General features: G+C 48.4%; 1 protein-coding gene across 2 annotated transcripts in view; it reads left to right on the top strand.

Moving 5' to 3' along the window:
• The first annotated feature begins 12,491 nt into the window (after positions 1-12,491).
• HOOK2 (hook microtubule tethering protein 2) overlaps positions 12,492-16,109 on the top strand; it is a 108,474-nt gene continuing 104,856 nt past the window's right edge. Inside the window, exons 1-4 of one of the 2 annotated variants that reach the window (XM_063931186.1) lie at positions 12,492-12,707; positions 14,692-14,777; positions 15,449-15,521; positions 15,731-15,781. In XM_063931186.1, coding sequence (XP_063787256.1) covers positions 12,660-12,707; positions 14,692-14,777; positions 15,449-15,521; positions 15,731-15,781 — 258 coding nt within the window. In that variant the 5' untranslated portion in view covers positions 12,492-12,659. The other variant, XM_063931187.1, reaches the window with a different exon arrangement.

Here is a 16,109-nt window from a genome sequence, read left to right as displayed (position 1 = left end):
GTTGGGTCTATGTCCCACCCGCCGTCACCGCTCAGCTACATTGACTGGATACCTCTTCTCACATAGGTAGCTTGCCAGCGCTGCAGCTCCCCCTTCGATCGCCCTTGTGTGCTGGGAGAGATGACGTCTCTCCCAACCCGACCCCAGCCCACCCACAATGCCCTGTGCTGAGAAGATCCGCAGCATAGGGTGGGAAGGAGGAGAGGCATGCCGGCTGGTCACAGGTAAGTATAATACTTACGCTCTCTCTCTCTGCATGCCTAATGTGTAAAAAGGAGGACTCTGCCTGCCTAATGTGTAAAAAGGAGGACTCTACCTGCCTAATGTGTAAAAAGGAGGACTCTGCCTACCTAATGTGTAAAAAGGGGGACTCTGCCTGCCTAATGTGTAAAAAGGGGGACGCCTAATGTGTAAAAAGGGGAACTCTGCTGCCGTAATGTGTAAAAAGAGGGACTGTGCTGCCATAATGTGTAAAAAGGGGACTTTGCCTGCCTAATGTGTAAAAAGGGGGACTCTGCTGCTGTAATGTATAAAAAAGGGGGATTCTGCCTGCCTAATATGTAAAAAAGGTGGACTCTACCTACTATAATGTGTAAAAGGGGGACTCTGCAGCTGTAATGTGTAAAAGGCAAACTTTGCCTGCCTAATGTGTAAAAATAGGATTTTGATAACCTACCGGTAAATCTTTTTCTCCTAGTCCGTAGAGGATGCTGGGGACGACATCAAGACCATGGGGTATAGACGGGATCCGCAGGAGACATGGGCATTCTAAAGACTTTTCATTGGGTGTGAACTGGCTCCTCCCTCTATGCCCCTCCTCCAGACCTCAGTTCTAGGAACTGTGCCCAGGGAGAGTGGGGATGACTTTCTTGGGAATACCCTTTCGGCCTTGGATCCGACGCTCAACAGCCATGCCGTTAAATGTAGCCACGGGAAGTCTTGATACACACACGACCCCTGCTGTAGTAGGTCCTCTCGAGGAGGAAGAGGCCGAGGATCTTCTATGAGCAACTCCTGAAGATCTGGATACCAAGCCCTCCTTGGCCAGTCTGGGGCAATGTAGATTGCTCAAACTCTTGTTCTTCTTATTATTTTGAGAACTTTTGGAATCAGTGGAAGTGGAGGGAAAACATATACCGACCGAAACACCCACTGGGTCACCAGTGCATCCACTGCGATTGCTTGAGGGTCTCTCGACCTGGAACAATATCTCTGAAGCTTCTTGTTTAGACGAGATGCCATCATGTCTACTTGAGGAACTCCCCAAAGACTTGTCACCTCTGCGAAGACTTCTTGGTGGAGGCCCCACTCTCCTCGATGGAGATCGTGTCTGCTGAGGAAGTCTTCTTCCCAGTTGTCCACACCCGAAATGAAAATTGCTGACAGAGCTCTAACATGTCTTTCTGCCCAGAGGAGAATCCTTGCCACCTCTGCCATTGCCGCTCTGCTTTTCGTTCCGCCTTGCCTGTTTATGTAATGCTGTTACATTGTCCGACTGGATCTGCACGGGATCTTGAAGAAGATGTACCGCTTGTAGAAGGCCGTTGTAAATGGCTCTCAATTCCAGAACGTTTATGTGAAGGCAGGCTTCCTGACTTGACCATTTTCCTTGGAAGCTTTCCCCCTGTGTGACAGCTCTCCAGCCTCGGAGACTTGCATCCGTGGTTATTAGGACCCAGTCGTGAATCCCAAACCTGCGTCCCTCTAGTAGGTGAGAACTGTGTAGCCACTACAGGAGCGAAATCCTGGCTTTGGGGGACAGGATTATTTTCGGGTGTATGTGTAGATGGGATCCGGACCACTTGTCCAACAGGTCCCACTGGAATACTCTGGCATGAAATCGGCCAAACTGTATGGCCTCGTAGGCCGCTACCATTTTCCCCAACAACCGAATGCATTGATGGATCGACACGCTTGTTGGTTTCAATATTTGTTTGACCATTTTCTGGATTTCCAGAGCCTTTTCCACTGGAAGAAATACTCTCCGTACTTCTGTGTCCAGAATCATCCCTAAAAAGGACAATCTTGTCGTCGGTTCCAACTGCGACTTTGGAAAATTCATGATCCAACCGTGTTGTTGAAGTATTGACAGGGAGAGTGCGATGTTCTGCACCAACTGTTCCCTGGATCTCGCTTTTATCAGGAGATTGTCCAGATAAGGAATTATATTGACTCCTTTTTAACAAAGGAGGACCATCATCTCCGGCATCACCTTGGTGAATACCCTCGGTGCCGTGGAGAGTCCGAACGGCAACGTCTGAAACTGGTAATGGCAATCTTGTACTGTGAATCTCAGATAAGCTTGGTGAGGAGGATAAATGGGAACATGCAAGTAAGCATCTTTTATGTCTACTGACACCATGAAGTCCCCGTCCTCCAGACTGGAAATCACTGCCCTCAGGGATTCCATCTTGAACTTGAACCTTTTCTGGTAGAGATTCAGATTTTTCAGGTTTAAAATCGGTCTGACCGAGCCGTCCGGCTTCGGAACTACGAAGAGGCTTGAATAAAAAACCTTCTCCTTACTGTGCCAAGGGTACCAGGACAATGACCTGATCCTGACATAATTTTTGAATTGCCATTGTTTCTGCCTCTCTTCCCGGAAGAGAAGCTGGCAAGGTCGATTTGAAAAATCGGCATGGGGGGACGTCTTGAAACTCTAGTTTGTACTCATGGGACACTATTTGTAAGACCCATTGGTCCAGGCCAGATTGAATCCAGATTTGGCTGAAAAGTTTCAGACGTGCTCCCACCCGAGCGCACTCCCGCAAGGGAGCCCCAACGTTATGCTGCAGATTTGGCAGAAGCAGGGGTGGACTTCTGCTCCTGCGATCCGGGAGACGCTGCGGATTTCTTTCCTTTTCTCCTTCCCCTACCTGCAAAAAAAGGGGAGACCTTTGGCCTTTTTGTATTTGTTGGGCTGAAAGGACTGTATGTGAGAGTGATGTGTCTTTTTCGCCAGTGTAGGAGCATAAGGCAAGAATGTCGACTTACCTGCGGTAGCCGCCGAGGCTAACGCATCCAGCCCATCACCAAACAAGCCCTCACCTTTATACGGGAGAGCCTCCATATTTCTTTTGGAATCTGCAACAGCATTCCACTGGCGAATCCACAACGCCCTCTGAGCCGATACTGCCATGGTAGCGGTTCTTGATCCCAAGAAACTAATATATTTAATGGATTCTGGTACGTACGCAGCAGCGTCATTGATATGACCTAACATTAGGAGTATCTCGTCTCCATCTATTGTGTCAATGTCTAATGACAAGTTTTCTGACCACTTTTCAATAGCACTACTCACCCACTCACAGACAATGGTAGGCCTGAGTAGTGTCCCATTGGCCACATCAATAAATCACCTCACTCACTTGCGGTCTGTCGGCTCCTTAAGTGAAGCCATTCCAGGCGCAGGGAGAAACACCTTTTCTCTTTTATGACAGGGCCCTGTCTAAAGTGCGGGGTGACTCCCACCTTTTTTGGAAAAAGGTAAGCTGCCTGATATCCTTTTGGGAATCAGAAATTTCTTTTCAGGTTAAATCAGACCTGCGGTGGAGGGAAAATTACATTACTTCTTTACTAAAGTAAACCCTCTTCTTGTGGTAGAAGAGGGGGCTTCGTAACTTCTAACACCTTCTTTATAGCTAAAACATGTTTTGAATGCTTTTTTGCTAACTTAGGACCTATTCCCCTGGAATCACTGGTGTCGACACAGGAATCAGAGTCCGTGTCGGTATCAGTTTGTACTACTTGTGCAGATTTGTATGTGACCCAGAAAGGTCCCTGTGGATAAAAGGCAGAACTATTAAAAATCACATCTTCAACAGATTTTCATTTTCTGTATGAGATTCAGTCCAACCTCTTACTGCTATGATTCACACTATCATGTAACCTTTCACCCAGTCAGACTCTTGGTGTCATATTACACCTCTGTGTCCCTAACATGTCTCCACAGAGTTCCCTGCCACAGACATGTCACACACGTGCAGAACCACACCACAGACACTCCGGGATTTATAGGGGACAGACCCACAGTAAAATCTGTCAGAGGGACACAGATAGGATTTTGCCAGTTCACAACCCAGCGCCAGTAACACAATGTCTGTGAACACAAAATGCTCACTGACATTCAGCGCTTTTATAATGTTAATCACACAATTATATAGCACCAAATTCACTGTGGCCCCCCCTGTTTTGCACCCTGATACTTGTTCAGTAGTGGAGGAGGACCAGTGTTGTCTCTGCAGCCTGAGGAGAGAGAGAAAATGGCGCTGAGCAGTGTGCTGTCTGACTGAGGAAGCTCCACTCTTCAATGGTGTGTTTCTCCTCAGCTTTTATGAGGTAATTTTTTATACTGGTGGGGGTAGGACTGTGCCTCAGCAACTTATGCCCCTTATTTATGTCAGTTTCCATAGGTTTCATGCTGCCCAGGGCGCCCCCCCCCCCCCCCGCGCCCTGCACCCTGCAGTGCCTGTGTATGTGTGGGCAACATGGCACGCTGCGCTCCCGCCAGCCGCGCGGTACCTTTAGCCGTCACTTTCTTGATTGAAGATCTGTCTTCTAACACTCACCTGTCTTCTGACTTCTGGCTCTGTGAGGGGGGTGACAGCATGCTGTGGGAGTGAGCCTTTAGGCACGGCTAGCGTTCAGTTCCCTTTAGGAGCTAATGGTGTCCTGTCAGCCAGAAGCAGAGCCATGAACTCTTTAGGAAGTTGGTTCCTACTTCTGCCCCCTCAGTCCCACGAAGCAGGGAGTCTGTTGCCAGCAGTTCTCCCTGAAAATAAAAAAACTAACATAAGTCTTTTCAGAGAAACTCAGTAGAGCTCCTCAGAGTGCATCCAGTCGACCTGGGCACATTTCTAAAACTGAGGTCTGGAGGAGGGGCATAGAGGGAGGAGCCAGTTCACACCCAATGAAAAGTCTTTGAGTGCCCATGTCTCCTGCGGATCCCGTCTATACCCCATGGTCTTGATGTCATCCCCAGCATCCTCTAGGACGTATGAGAAAAGGGGGACTCTGCTGCCATAATGTGTAAAAAGGTGTCTCTGCCTAATGTGTAAAAAGGGGGACTTTGCTGCTGTAATGTGTAAAAAAGGGGACTCTGCCGCCGTAATGTGTAAAAAGGGGGACTCTGCCTGCCGTACTGTGTACAAGGGGATGCTGCCTGCTGTCCTGTAAAATGGGACTCTGCCTGTTGTACTGTGTAAAAAGGGACTCTACCTGGCGTAATGTGTGACAGGAGATCTACCAGGCGTAATGTGTAAAAGTGGCTCTACCTGATGTAATGTGTGTAAGTGGCGCTGCTGTGTGGCGTAATTTGAATAATGGAGACTTCTGTACAACGTAATGTGAATTGGTATTATTTTTGTGGCCATGCCCCTTCCCCATGAAGCCACACCCCTTCCCCATGAAGCCACTCCCCTACATGTTTGGCACATGCCTACACAGCGTAATGGCCCTGTTTTGTAAATGGGGGGGGGGGGGGGCACCAATGCCGTTTCTTGCACACAGTGCTAAAATGTCTAGTTACGGCACTGTATATATCTAGCTATCATCTAAGAATATTGTCATGCATTTAGGTTAAAGTAAGCTGACTTTACACCTTGAGATGTCTCATCAGCAGGAGATAAGGGGGAAGTGGCAGGTTGTGTAGTTATGGCTCTATGTATGTAGGGGTATCGTATGGACACAATAAGCCATCAATAATTTTTAGCCAAAGACCTATGTGGCCCTTAAGCTGGCCCTGCCCATGCACAAAGCGAGGTCCATCAAAAAATGCTTTGCCAAGCTTGGTGTAGAAGAACTTGGCTGGCCAACACACTTTTCTGCCCATATGTGTAATGGAAAAACGTTCTTTTAGAAACATTTGCTCATTAAACATATGGACAGCCTGGCACAATTTTGTAAAAAAAGTGTGCCGAGAGGGGGCGGGGGAATGGAACGGGTAATGAGTACTCGAGCCCAGGTCTCTGTAGGGACCCGGGATTACAGGGAGGTGTAACCATGCCCCTACTATGTCGAGTTAATGCTACCACTATGCCGTGACCATGCCCCCCATAAAATACAACAATTTATCAGCGTTTGGGATGCTGGCGGTCAGAAGACCGATCGCGGCATTCCAATGGAGACAATCCCAACGGGGGAATGTAAGTATACTTACAATACCCCAATACCCCCCTAGACCTTCTTTCCCGCAGCCTGAACCTAACCCTCCCCGGTGATACCTAAACCTAAATTCCTCCCCCCCCCCTCCCCCCCACGGCATACTAAACCCTCCCTCCCACCGCAGCGGTGGGCTGCGATCGGAATGCCGGATGTCTGAATTCCGGCGTCAGCATTTCGGCTGATGTCGGAGTACCGGCGCCGACATTTTGGCTGCGAGGCGAGGTTCCAACTGCCAACATCCTGACCGCATCCCGTATCCATTACGAAGGAAAACTGGGGTCAGCCTGGGGAACCTTCAGCATGACGGAGAAATCCCATGAGATCACGACCCGAGCTGGGAAGTATGCCAAAATCCAAAACATATGTAAACATGTTATCAAGCAAATACTCCTTCCTCATAAGCAGTGTCTGACCAGACATAATAGGGTTAATGAAGCAAGGAAAATATGCAGTATGCAGGAAAAATGTTAAACTGGTGTGAGAGATGCATACAGCAGATGACGCGGAAAATGTGATACTTGGGCTCTGTCTGTGCCATCTCACCATTGGGTGGAAGTCAAATTAAAGGTAAATAGCCGCTGGTGAGCAGTTAGAACTTGAAGATTCTCAACAGAGCCAAAAACAGTGTGTGCGGGCGGCGCCTTTACAAGACGAGTGCAGTTGCTATGGCGACCCGAATGCTTCATGTAGTTTGTGGTGATCTATGTGAGAGCGTACACGTCTTGTCTCCAAGTGGGGCATGTATTGCTGTGGAGAACAAGTGTCTAGTGATAGACAACCCATGTATCCATCAGTCTGGGCCTTCCCCCTGAGGGAAGGCCTCCTGGGAATGAGCCTTCCCTTCGATTCACACTTGCAGGTCAATTACAGTCAATGAAGTGGTAGGATTATGGAACAAGAAAACCAATTCTGTGAATGGCTACACAAAATATTGCTCTTCAAAAATAAGATGCAGGTGTCTCCTATAAATTATATCAATCATTTTTCAGCATTCAGACTCGGTAGCATATTATTCCATATTTTTAAGCAATGTTTCCCATACATATAAACAATATCCATTCACAGGACTATCACATGCAGAATTAATTGCAAAATTAACATAATTGTTTCTGTGGATCTCTGCGTAAACACCCCCCCCTCCTCCCCCCATCACGCATGTTATCTGGCTGCTGGCCATGCCATCTTTCTGTCACTGGGCGGGATGTATTAAGATACATCGCCGCCCCTCGCCGGTTACCGCAGCGATGTTGATCGCATATGTACTAACATATGCGATCAATATACCTGTGATACCTGTTAGGTGGTCAGAGGGGGGTCTCCGTCACCTCCCAGGGGTACCTGTGATACCTGTTAGGTGGTCAGCGGGGGGTCTCTGTCACCTCCCATGGGTCCCCGCACTGGCTAGACGCCGGGAAGCAGCAGCAGGCTGCCCCCGGCGCCTCCTCCTCCCCCCTGCAGCCAGAAGGACGTCCGGCTGCGTTGCTAGGGGGAGGAGGAGATTACCTTCCGGGTCCAGGGCAGCCTGGAGGAAGGTAAGCCGGGGGGGAGGGGGGAGGGGGGAGGCGTCTGCGGTGGGGTCGGCGGTGTCGGCAGGTTGCGGCGGTCGGCGATAAGAAGCCCATAGGCTTCTATAGGGTATCGCTATCCAGAGATGGCGATACCCTGGATGGCGAAAACACTGCGGTACGGTGTTAGTACATTTGAAAATGCGGTAAAACCCCCGTTTTCAGGGGTTTTACCGCATTTTTGCTTTAGTACATCCCGCCCACTGTCTTTTTGAGTATGGCGCTTGCGCAGAAGATACCAAATACTCTGGGGTCTATTCATGAAGCGTACTTGCCAATATTGCCGCCCCCTCTTCCGGGAGGGGTCAGCCTGGTCGGCGAGCAGGGGGGGTGTCCAGTAGTGAGGTGGCATGGCTGGGGCGTGGCTGCATGGAAACGGCATTGTGCTCTGCCCCACGCTATTCAGTGCTGAGGAAGCGGGCACTGGAGAGCGGGGGGGGAAACCTACAATAATGCAATTAAACGTGAATCGCGTCATCAAGTCCCCCTCTGACCGCCCACTGGTGCTCCGTTGTGGGCAGCCAAGGGGGGAGGCGGGAGCTGGCTGCGGATGCAGGACACTTGCCGACTTTCACCTTTCCGGGGGGGCCGGGTGCGCCATCCGATTTTCGGGAGCCTTCCAGCCATTCCGGGAGGGTAGGCAAGTATGTCATGAAGCAGTTAAAATTGTGGAGAAGTGATCCTGTGGAGAATTTGCCCATGGCAACCAATCAGCTTTGAAGTAACATTTATAATTTGCATACTATACAAATGTACAGAGCAGCTGATTGGTTGCCATGGGCAACTTCTCCACAGGCTCACTTCTCCACTCTTTTCACTGCTTCGTGAATAGACCCCTCTGACACAGTTGTAGACTGTTTACTATAGTCTGAGCTGGTGCCATCTTTCTGGAGACACCATCTTCCCAGTTAAATGTCTGACTGGCACATGTGGTCTGGATTTGAGGTCCTAATTCAGATCCGATCGCAGCAGCAAATTTGTTAGCTAATGGGCAAAACCATGTGCACTGCAGAGGGGGCAGATATAACATTTGCAGAGAGAGTTAGATTTGGGTGGGTTATTTTGTTTCTGTGCAGGGTAAATAGTGGCTGCTTTATTTTTACACTGCAATTTAGATTTCAGTTTGAACACACCCCACCTAAATCTAACTCTCTCTGTACATGTTATATCTGCACACCTGCAGTGCATATGGGGGGGTAATTCCAAGTTGATCGCAGCAGGAATTTTGTTAGCAGTTGGGCAAAACCATGTGCACTGCAGGGGAGGCAGATTTAACATGTGTAGAGAGAGTTACATTTGGGTGTGGTGTGTTCAATCTGCAATCTAATTTGCAGTGTAAAATAAAGCAGCCAGTATTTACCCTGCACAGAAACAAAATAACCCACCCAAATCTAACTCTCTCTGCACATGTTATATCTGCCTCCCCTGCAGTGCACATGGTGTTGCCCAACTGCTAACAAAATTCCTGCTGCGATCAACTCAGAATTACCCCCACGGTTTTGCCCAACTGCTGACAAATTTGCTGCTGCGATCAACTCTGAATTAGGCCCCATGTGCACTGCAGGTGGGGCAGATATATATAACGTGCAGATAGTTAGATTTGGGTGGGTTATATTGTTTCTGTGCATGATAATTACTGGCTGCTTTATTTTTACACTGCAATTTAGATTTCAGTTTGAACACTCCCCGTCCAAATCTAATAGGCCCTACACACTGGCCGACATCACTCAAAGATATGAACGATCTCGTTCATTAATGAACGATATACCGTTCATATCTTTGAGTGTGGAGGCACCAGCGATGAACGATGCTCGTCCCCGCGCTCGTTCATCGCTGGTGCCCCGTCAGCTGTATGGAGCCGTGTGACGGGGGGGGGAAGTTTCTTCACTCCCCCCGTCACTGCCCCCCTGCCTCCAGGTCGCCCATCGGCTGTATTCGCCGTCGGGCAGCTCGGCGGCGGATCGGCCAATGTATAGGGCCCTTAACTCTCTCTGCACATGGGGTTCCTGTCTATAGACAGTTAAAAGATAGACAGTAATAAGGGTGAGAAGCCGACTATCTGGTGACCCCTGACCCCGGCGAGATCCCCCAATAACTTGAGACCACAACGATCTTGGGCAAACTTGGTCACAGCTTTATTGAAAACACACCAATACAGAATAAATCGCAGGGCAAGGAAAGAATGAGTGAGCAAGGCTCTTATAACCATGATCGTAAAAAATGGGTGGAGGCGTGCCCGGCCCAACCGCGTGGGCGCGCCACATCCCGCCCCCCCCCCCCCCCCGTATACCTATGGGTGGAGGCGTGCTCAGCCCAACCTTGTGGGCACGCCGCATCCCGCCTACCAGCGTATGTGGGTGCGTTCGGCCCAACCCAGTAGGCACGCAACATCCGCCCCACCTGGGGACCCCGACCCCATGTGCATACCACCTTGAACTGGCACGCAGCCCGTGCGACCCAACCGTCCCAAGTCGGAGCCAGGCGTGCGGCCTGGTGAATATGACTGGCCGTCTGCCATCCCCTTACGTAACATTCCATACCATGCCTTGCTCACCACTTTCCCCCCGCCGCTCCCAGAGACTGTGACAATTTTTGATCCCCACACTGATCGTAACCACATAACATTCCAGTTATTAACGCGTTCCCAAATAACAGTTCTTGCGTATACCTCCCATTTTAATGTTTTTTTGTTTTTTTTTAAGAACGTGACCATAACAACAATATTTTAAAACACACATTACAATGAATTACCCTTCACCTGCTCACACCGCAATATGGTTTTTTGCACAAGAAAGGCTTGGTATAGCCTCCCACTGGGCTGGGTGGGTGGGCAACCTTTCCGGTAAGAAGTGACTCCTCTCCCTCCTGCTTGCTCCTTAAGAACGCTCCGCCGGCACTGCCCCCCTGCCCGCGACCACGCTGCCCCACTGGTCCGCTGGCTACCGTAGGTGCCAAAACGGGGACGGGCTCCCCTGCCCGCCCCCCTGCCTTTCCCGCCGCCAGCCACGCGCCCCCCCGCGGCCCTCCCCCTTAGCCGGCTCCGGGCGCCATTTTGGCGTCCTTTGCCCCTATTAGATAGACACCATATGGTCGACAATCAAAAGTCAGACAGGGTCAAAAGTCAGACACAAAAAAAAAATTTGTTTTTTTTTCCTGTGTTTTCTACAACTTTTGCCTCATTTACTATCCATGTCACAAACTATTACCTTTTAGTATAGTTGTGGTGAGCGAAGCGGAGCGAGACACCGAGCCCGAAGCATCGCGAACGTAGCGAGCCCATGAGGGGACGAATGTACCAACTTTTTTTAAACTTTTGCCTCATGTACTATCCATGTCACAAACTATTACATTTAGTAAAGTTGTGGCGATCAAAGCGAGACACTGAGCCCGAAGCGTGGGGAGTGCAGCGAGGCCGCGAGGGTACGAATTTCACCAAATTTGGGTTAAAAATGTTTAAAATCACATAAAAAAATATATTTTTTTTGTGTCTGACTTTTTACTGTCGACCATATAGTGTCTGACTAATGACTGTCTATCTTTTAACTGTCTATGAGCTATACCACACCCCTGCACATGTTATATCTGTCACCCCAACCGCCCCGTCCCATCGCCCTATAGCTACCCCCATTTCCCTTCTGTCCCATCATGGCGGCTGTGGCGCACACATCACTTACATGATGCATGTTAGGCATGGGATCCGGACGGAAAGTCGACAGTAACCAGGTCGACAATGTCTAGGTCGACCACTATTGGTCGACAGTAACTAGGTCGACATTGTGTCTAGGTCGACAGGGTCTTTAGGTCGACATGTTCTAGGTCGACAGGTCAAAAGGTCGACATGAGTTTTTCACAATTTTTTTCTTTTTTTGAACCTTTTCATACTTAACGATCCACGTGGACTACGATTGGAACGGTAATCTGTGCCGAGCAAAGCGGTAGCGGAGCGAAGGCACCATGCCCGAAGCATGGCGAGCGAAGCGAGCCATGCGAGGGGACGCGGTGCACTAATTGGGGTTCCCGGTCACTCTACGAAGAAAACGACACCAAAATAACATGAAAAACTAATGTCGACCTTTTGACCTGTCGACCTAGAACATGTCGACCTAAAGACCCTGTCGACCTAGTTACTGTCAACCAATAGTGGTCGACCTAGACATTGTCGACTTTCAATACCACACCCTTTAGGCATGACGTCCAGACACAAGTATCCACAATCGGGTTATCACGCAAACGCAATATCCTAATTTTTTACAGAGAACAATTTTATAATAAAGCCATGATAATAATAATGATAATAATAATAATAATAATAATAATAGAGCCAAGATAACAAGACTAGGCAAGGGGACTGCACCCAACACACAGAATGAGAGGAGCTGTACTCAACATGGGCAAGTGTTATAGTTCAGGAGCAATACAGACAGCTATAAAGACTGCTTAGCTGACAAGAGAAGCAGCACTGGGTAACTAAAATTAGGGACTTGTAGCTCAGGGACAGCACTAGTCATGTACAGGGAGAACTCCTCAGACGCACAGGTGTGTGAAGCATGGACTCCATGTGTAATATAATCCTAATATCCTATGTGGCAGAGGCTGCATGTATCTGACCACTCTGACACGTCACGTATCATTAATGCTAGCTAAAAGCAATGTAAAACTTTTTGGAATCAGGCGGTGCCGGGGACGCCTCACTGCTGGCAGAAGTTGCACGTGGAGAGGGCCTTTTCGCCATGGTAACCAGTACACGCTGTGTGGTGATTGGACGATGTGCGAGAGTGGGCGCATGTGATCGGTTACGGGAAGTGTAAATCAGCCGTGTCTAGTACGGTGGCCGAAGTTGGACATAAATAGTTACCTTCTCCTTCGCCTGGCGGGGCCTAAATTCTTTTACCTTTCCTCGGTGCGGAAAGAGCCGGCGGCGACACAGCGGAGATGAGCGGCCAGAGGAAAGGGGAGCCGAGTGACCCCCTGCTCACATGGGTATACTGCGATGCTTATTACCACGGGGGGCGGGGAGGCAACGGTCACATCTAACTGCTCTGGGGGTTACTTGCCATAGTCCCCGACCCCTCCTCCACACTGCCAGGGTAACAGCTGCTCTGACTAGTACTCCCCCATATCATACCACAGTACTACCAGATAATGCCTGGTACTCCTCTGTGCTCCCAGTCCACAGACCCTCTTACTCATTATTACTGCCACCAGAGTACCATTTACTGCCTGTTACAATTACTACCACCAGAGTACCAATTACTGCCTGCTACTCCTCTCTGCTCACTCCACAGACCCTTTTACTCATTATTACTGCTCCTAGTCCACAGACCCTCTTACTCATTGTGTTACTGCCACCATAGTTCTAATTACTCCCTGTTACTCCCCTGTGCTCCGAGTCCAAAGACCCTCTTACTCATTATTACTGCCACCAGAGTACTCCTGTGTGCTCCCAGTCCAAAGACCCTCTTACTCAATATTACTGCTACCAGAGTACCAGTTACTGCCTGATACTCCTCTGTGCTACTAGTCCACACACCCTCTTACGCATTATTACTACCGCCAGAGTACCAATTATTGCCCGTTACTCCTCTGTGCTCCCAGTCCAAAGACCCTCTTATTCATTATTACTGCCACCAGAGTACCTCCCAGTCCACAGACCCTCTTACTCATTATTACTGCTACCAGAGTAACAGTTATTGCCTGATACTCCTCTGTGCTACTAGTCCACAGACCCTCTTATTCATTATCACTACCACCAGAGTACCAATTATTGCCTGTTACTTCTCAGTGCTCCCAATCCACAGACCCTCTTACTCATTGTTACTACCATCAGAGTACTCCTGTTTGCTCCCAGTCCACAGACCCTCTTACTCATTATTATTACTACTACCACCACCAGAGTACCAATTACTGCCTGTTACTCCTCTATGCTACAAATCCACAGACCATTTTGCTCATTACTACTACCAGAGTACCAATTACTACCTTTTACTCCTCTTTGTCACAGTCCAGAGACCCGCTCACTCATTATTACTGCCAGAGTACCAATTACTACCTGTTACTCATTTACTACTACCGTATTCTATAATCCTTTTACGCATTAATTTCCCAGAGCACCAAACAAGGGGGGTAATTCCAAGTTGATCGCAGCAGGAATTTTGTTAGCAGTTGGGCAAAACCATGTGCACTGCAGGGGAGGCAGATTTAACATGTGCAGAGAGAGTTAGATTTGGGTGGGGTGTGATCAAACTGAAATCTAAATTGGAGTGTAAAAATAAAGCAGCCAGTATTTACCCTGCACAGAAACAATATAACCCACCCAAATCTAACTTTCTCTGCACATGTTATATCTGCCCCCCCCCCCCCCCGCAGTGCACATGGTTTTGCCCAATTGCTAACTAACTTGCTGCTGCGATCAACTCAGAATTACCCCCCAGATCCCTTTCTTACTCATTCATATTATTCTGGTACCAAGCTAGGTGCCTTATTATTCCTTTTTACTTCCAGAGTATCAAACCAGATCCTCCTATCACACTGTATACTACTAGAAAATGAAATCGTACCCATTTATAGTACCAGACCACCTCTTACACATTTATGCTTCCATGCTAGTGCTGTAGAGTAGGAAAAGTGAATGCACTTTGTAATGCTTGCTGCATTTCATCTGGGTGTCCTTCCTCGTGAAACTCTTCACCAGCAGTATCACTATATCATCCCTTTAATTACTAATGGGTATAAGTTACACAGGTTCGCTGACTGTATTCAGTCTGTACCCTGGCTGAAATTATCCCCGGAACCTGTGTCATTTACATGTTTCAGAAAGTAAAGTGATGAGTCTGCAGCCCTGCTCACCCAATGTTCTCTTAATCCATTGTGCTGCTAAGTAATATCACTGAGTTCTATGTCATCCATTTAGTTCCTTTGTGACAGTCTAAACTTAATTATCCCTATTTTTCTTTTTTCCACCCAGATGCGGACATTTCAAGTGTCAGGCCCCTGCGCGTCTTACGAGGACCTAACAGGAGGGGTAGCTATTGCCCAGGTCTTGAAACGAATGTGAGTGTAAACTTACATAACCCATTACGCCAATTAAATTGCATCTGTCTTCCATACACAAAATGGAAGCAGCCGTTTTGTGTGCCGAATGCAGCCTATCAGATCGTTAGGAAATGGTGACATCACTGAGGTGCAAGGTGTTTAATTTTTTTGCTGCAGTCTTTTTAATATTCCTGTGTCTTACAAAATGGCCGACACGGTGATGTCACCAATTTCTAGCACTCTTACAGATTAATATTGGTTCTAGGCACAAAATGGCTGCTTCTCCATGGGTTCAGTATGATTTACCAACGGACACAATACTGACGGTCAAAATACCAACATTCCTTATGCCGACATAGTCAGAATACCGACATAGTCAGAATACCGACATGTGAAATGCTGACATGTCAAGTCGACATAGACACCGTCTAAGTGCACCGCGTCCCGGAAGGTAAAGTATGAACAAGTCTGTTTGGGGGCAAAAATTCCTTGAAAACGCATGCCGGCATTTTGACATGTCAGCATTTCAAATGTCTGTATTCTGACCATGTCTGTATTTTGGCTGTGGGATTCTGACCGTCGGTATTGTGTCCGTCTAAATCAACTGCTACCCTTCTACATATAGGTGTACGTTTTATGTCATTGGCCCTTTTTACAAGTTGGTTCTACTGCTCCTTTACCCTGTGCAGAGACCCCACCTGGTTTAACGAGGCTTGGCTGATGCGGATAAAGCTGGACTGTAATGACAATTGGAGGCTGAAGGTGAGCCAGTGCGGAATATTTAGGGGATAATAGTTTTCACTTATTGCCCAGGAGATAACAAATGGCCATTTTTGCTGTTTTAATGTTTATCTGCAAAAGCAATAAATACATTTAGTGCACCTGGTAATAGGTTGTCTGTAATGTAAGTGGCCTGTTAACGGACTGAAATTTCTAGCCACAAGCTGATTGGTTCTCCTGTCTTTTATCAGGTCAGCAACCTGAAACGGATCCTGCAAAGTGTTCTGGAGTATTACCAAGATGTGAGTATCTTTCAGCTACAGTCACTGGGGGTGATTCAGACCTGATTGCACACTAGGTTTTTTCGCTGCGCTGCGATCAGGTCAGAACTGCGCATGCGTATGCACCGCAATGCGCAGGCGCGTCGCACGGGTACAAAGCGGATCGTTGCTGTGCGATGGGTTTTACGAAGAATCCATTCGCACAGCCAATCGCAAGGAGATTGACAGGAAGAAGGCGTTTGTGGGTGGCAACTGACCGTTTTCTGGGAGCGTTTGGAAAAACGCAGGCATGTCCAAGCGTTTGCAGGGCGGGTGTCTGACGTCAATTCCGGGACTGGATAGGCTGAAG

This window comes from Pseudophryne corroboree, chromosome 6 (assembly GCF_028390025.1).
Source record: "Pseudophryne corroboree isolate aPseCor3 chromosome 6, aPseCor3.hap2, whole genome shotgun sequence".
Classification (NCBI taxonomy): Eukaryota; Metazoa; Chordata; class Amphibia; order Anura; family Myobatrachidae; genus Pseudophryne; species Pseudophryne corroboree.
This window is presented reverse-complemented; position numbering and strand designations above follow the sequence as displayed.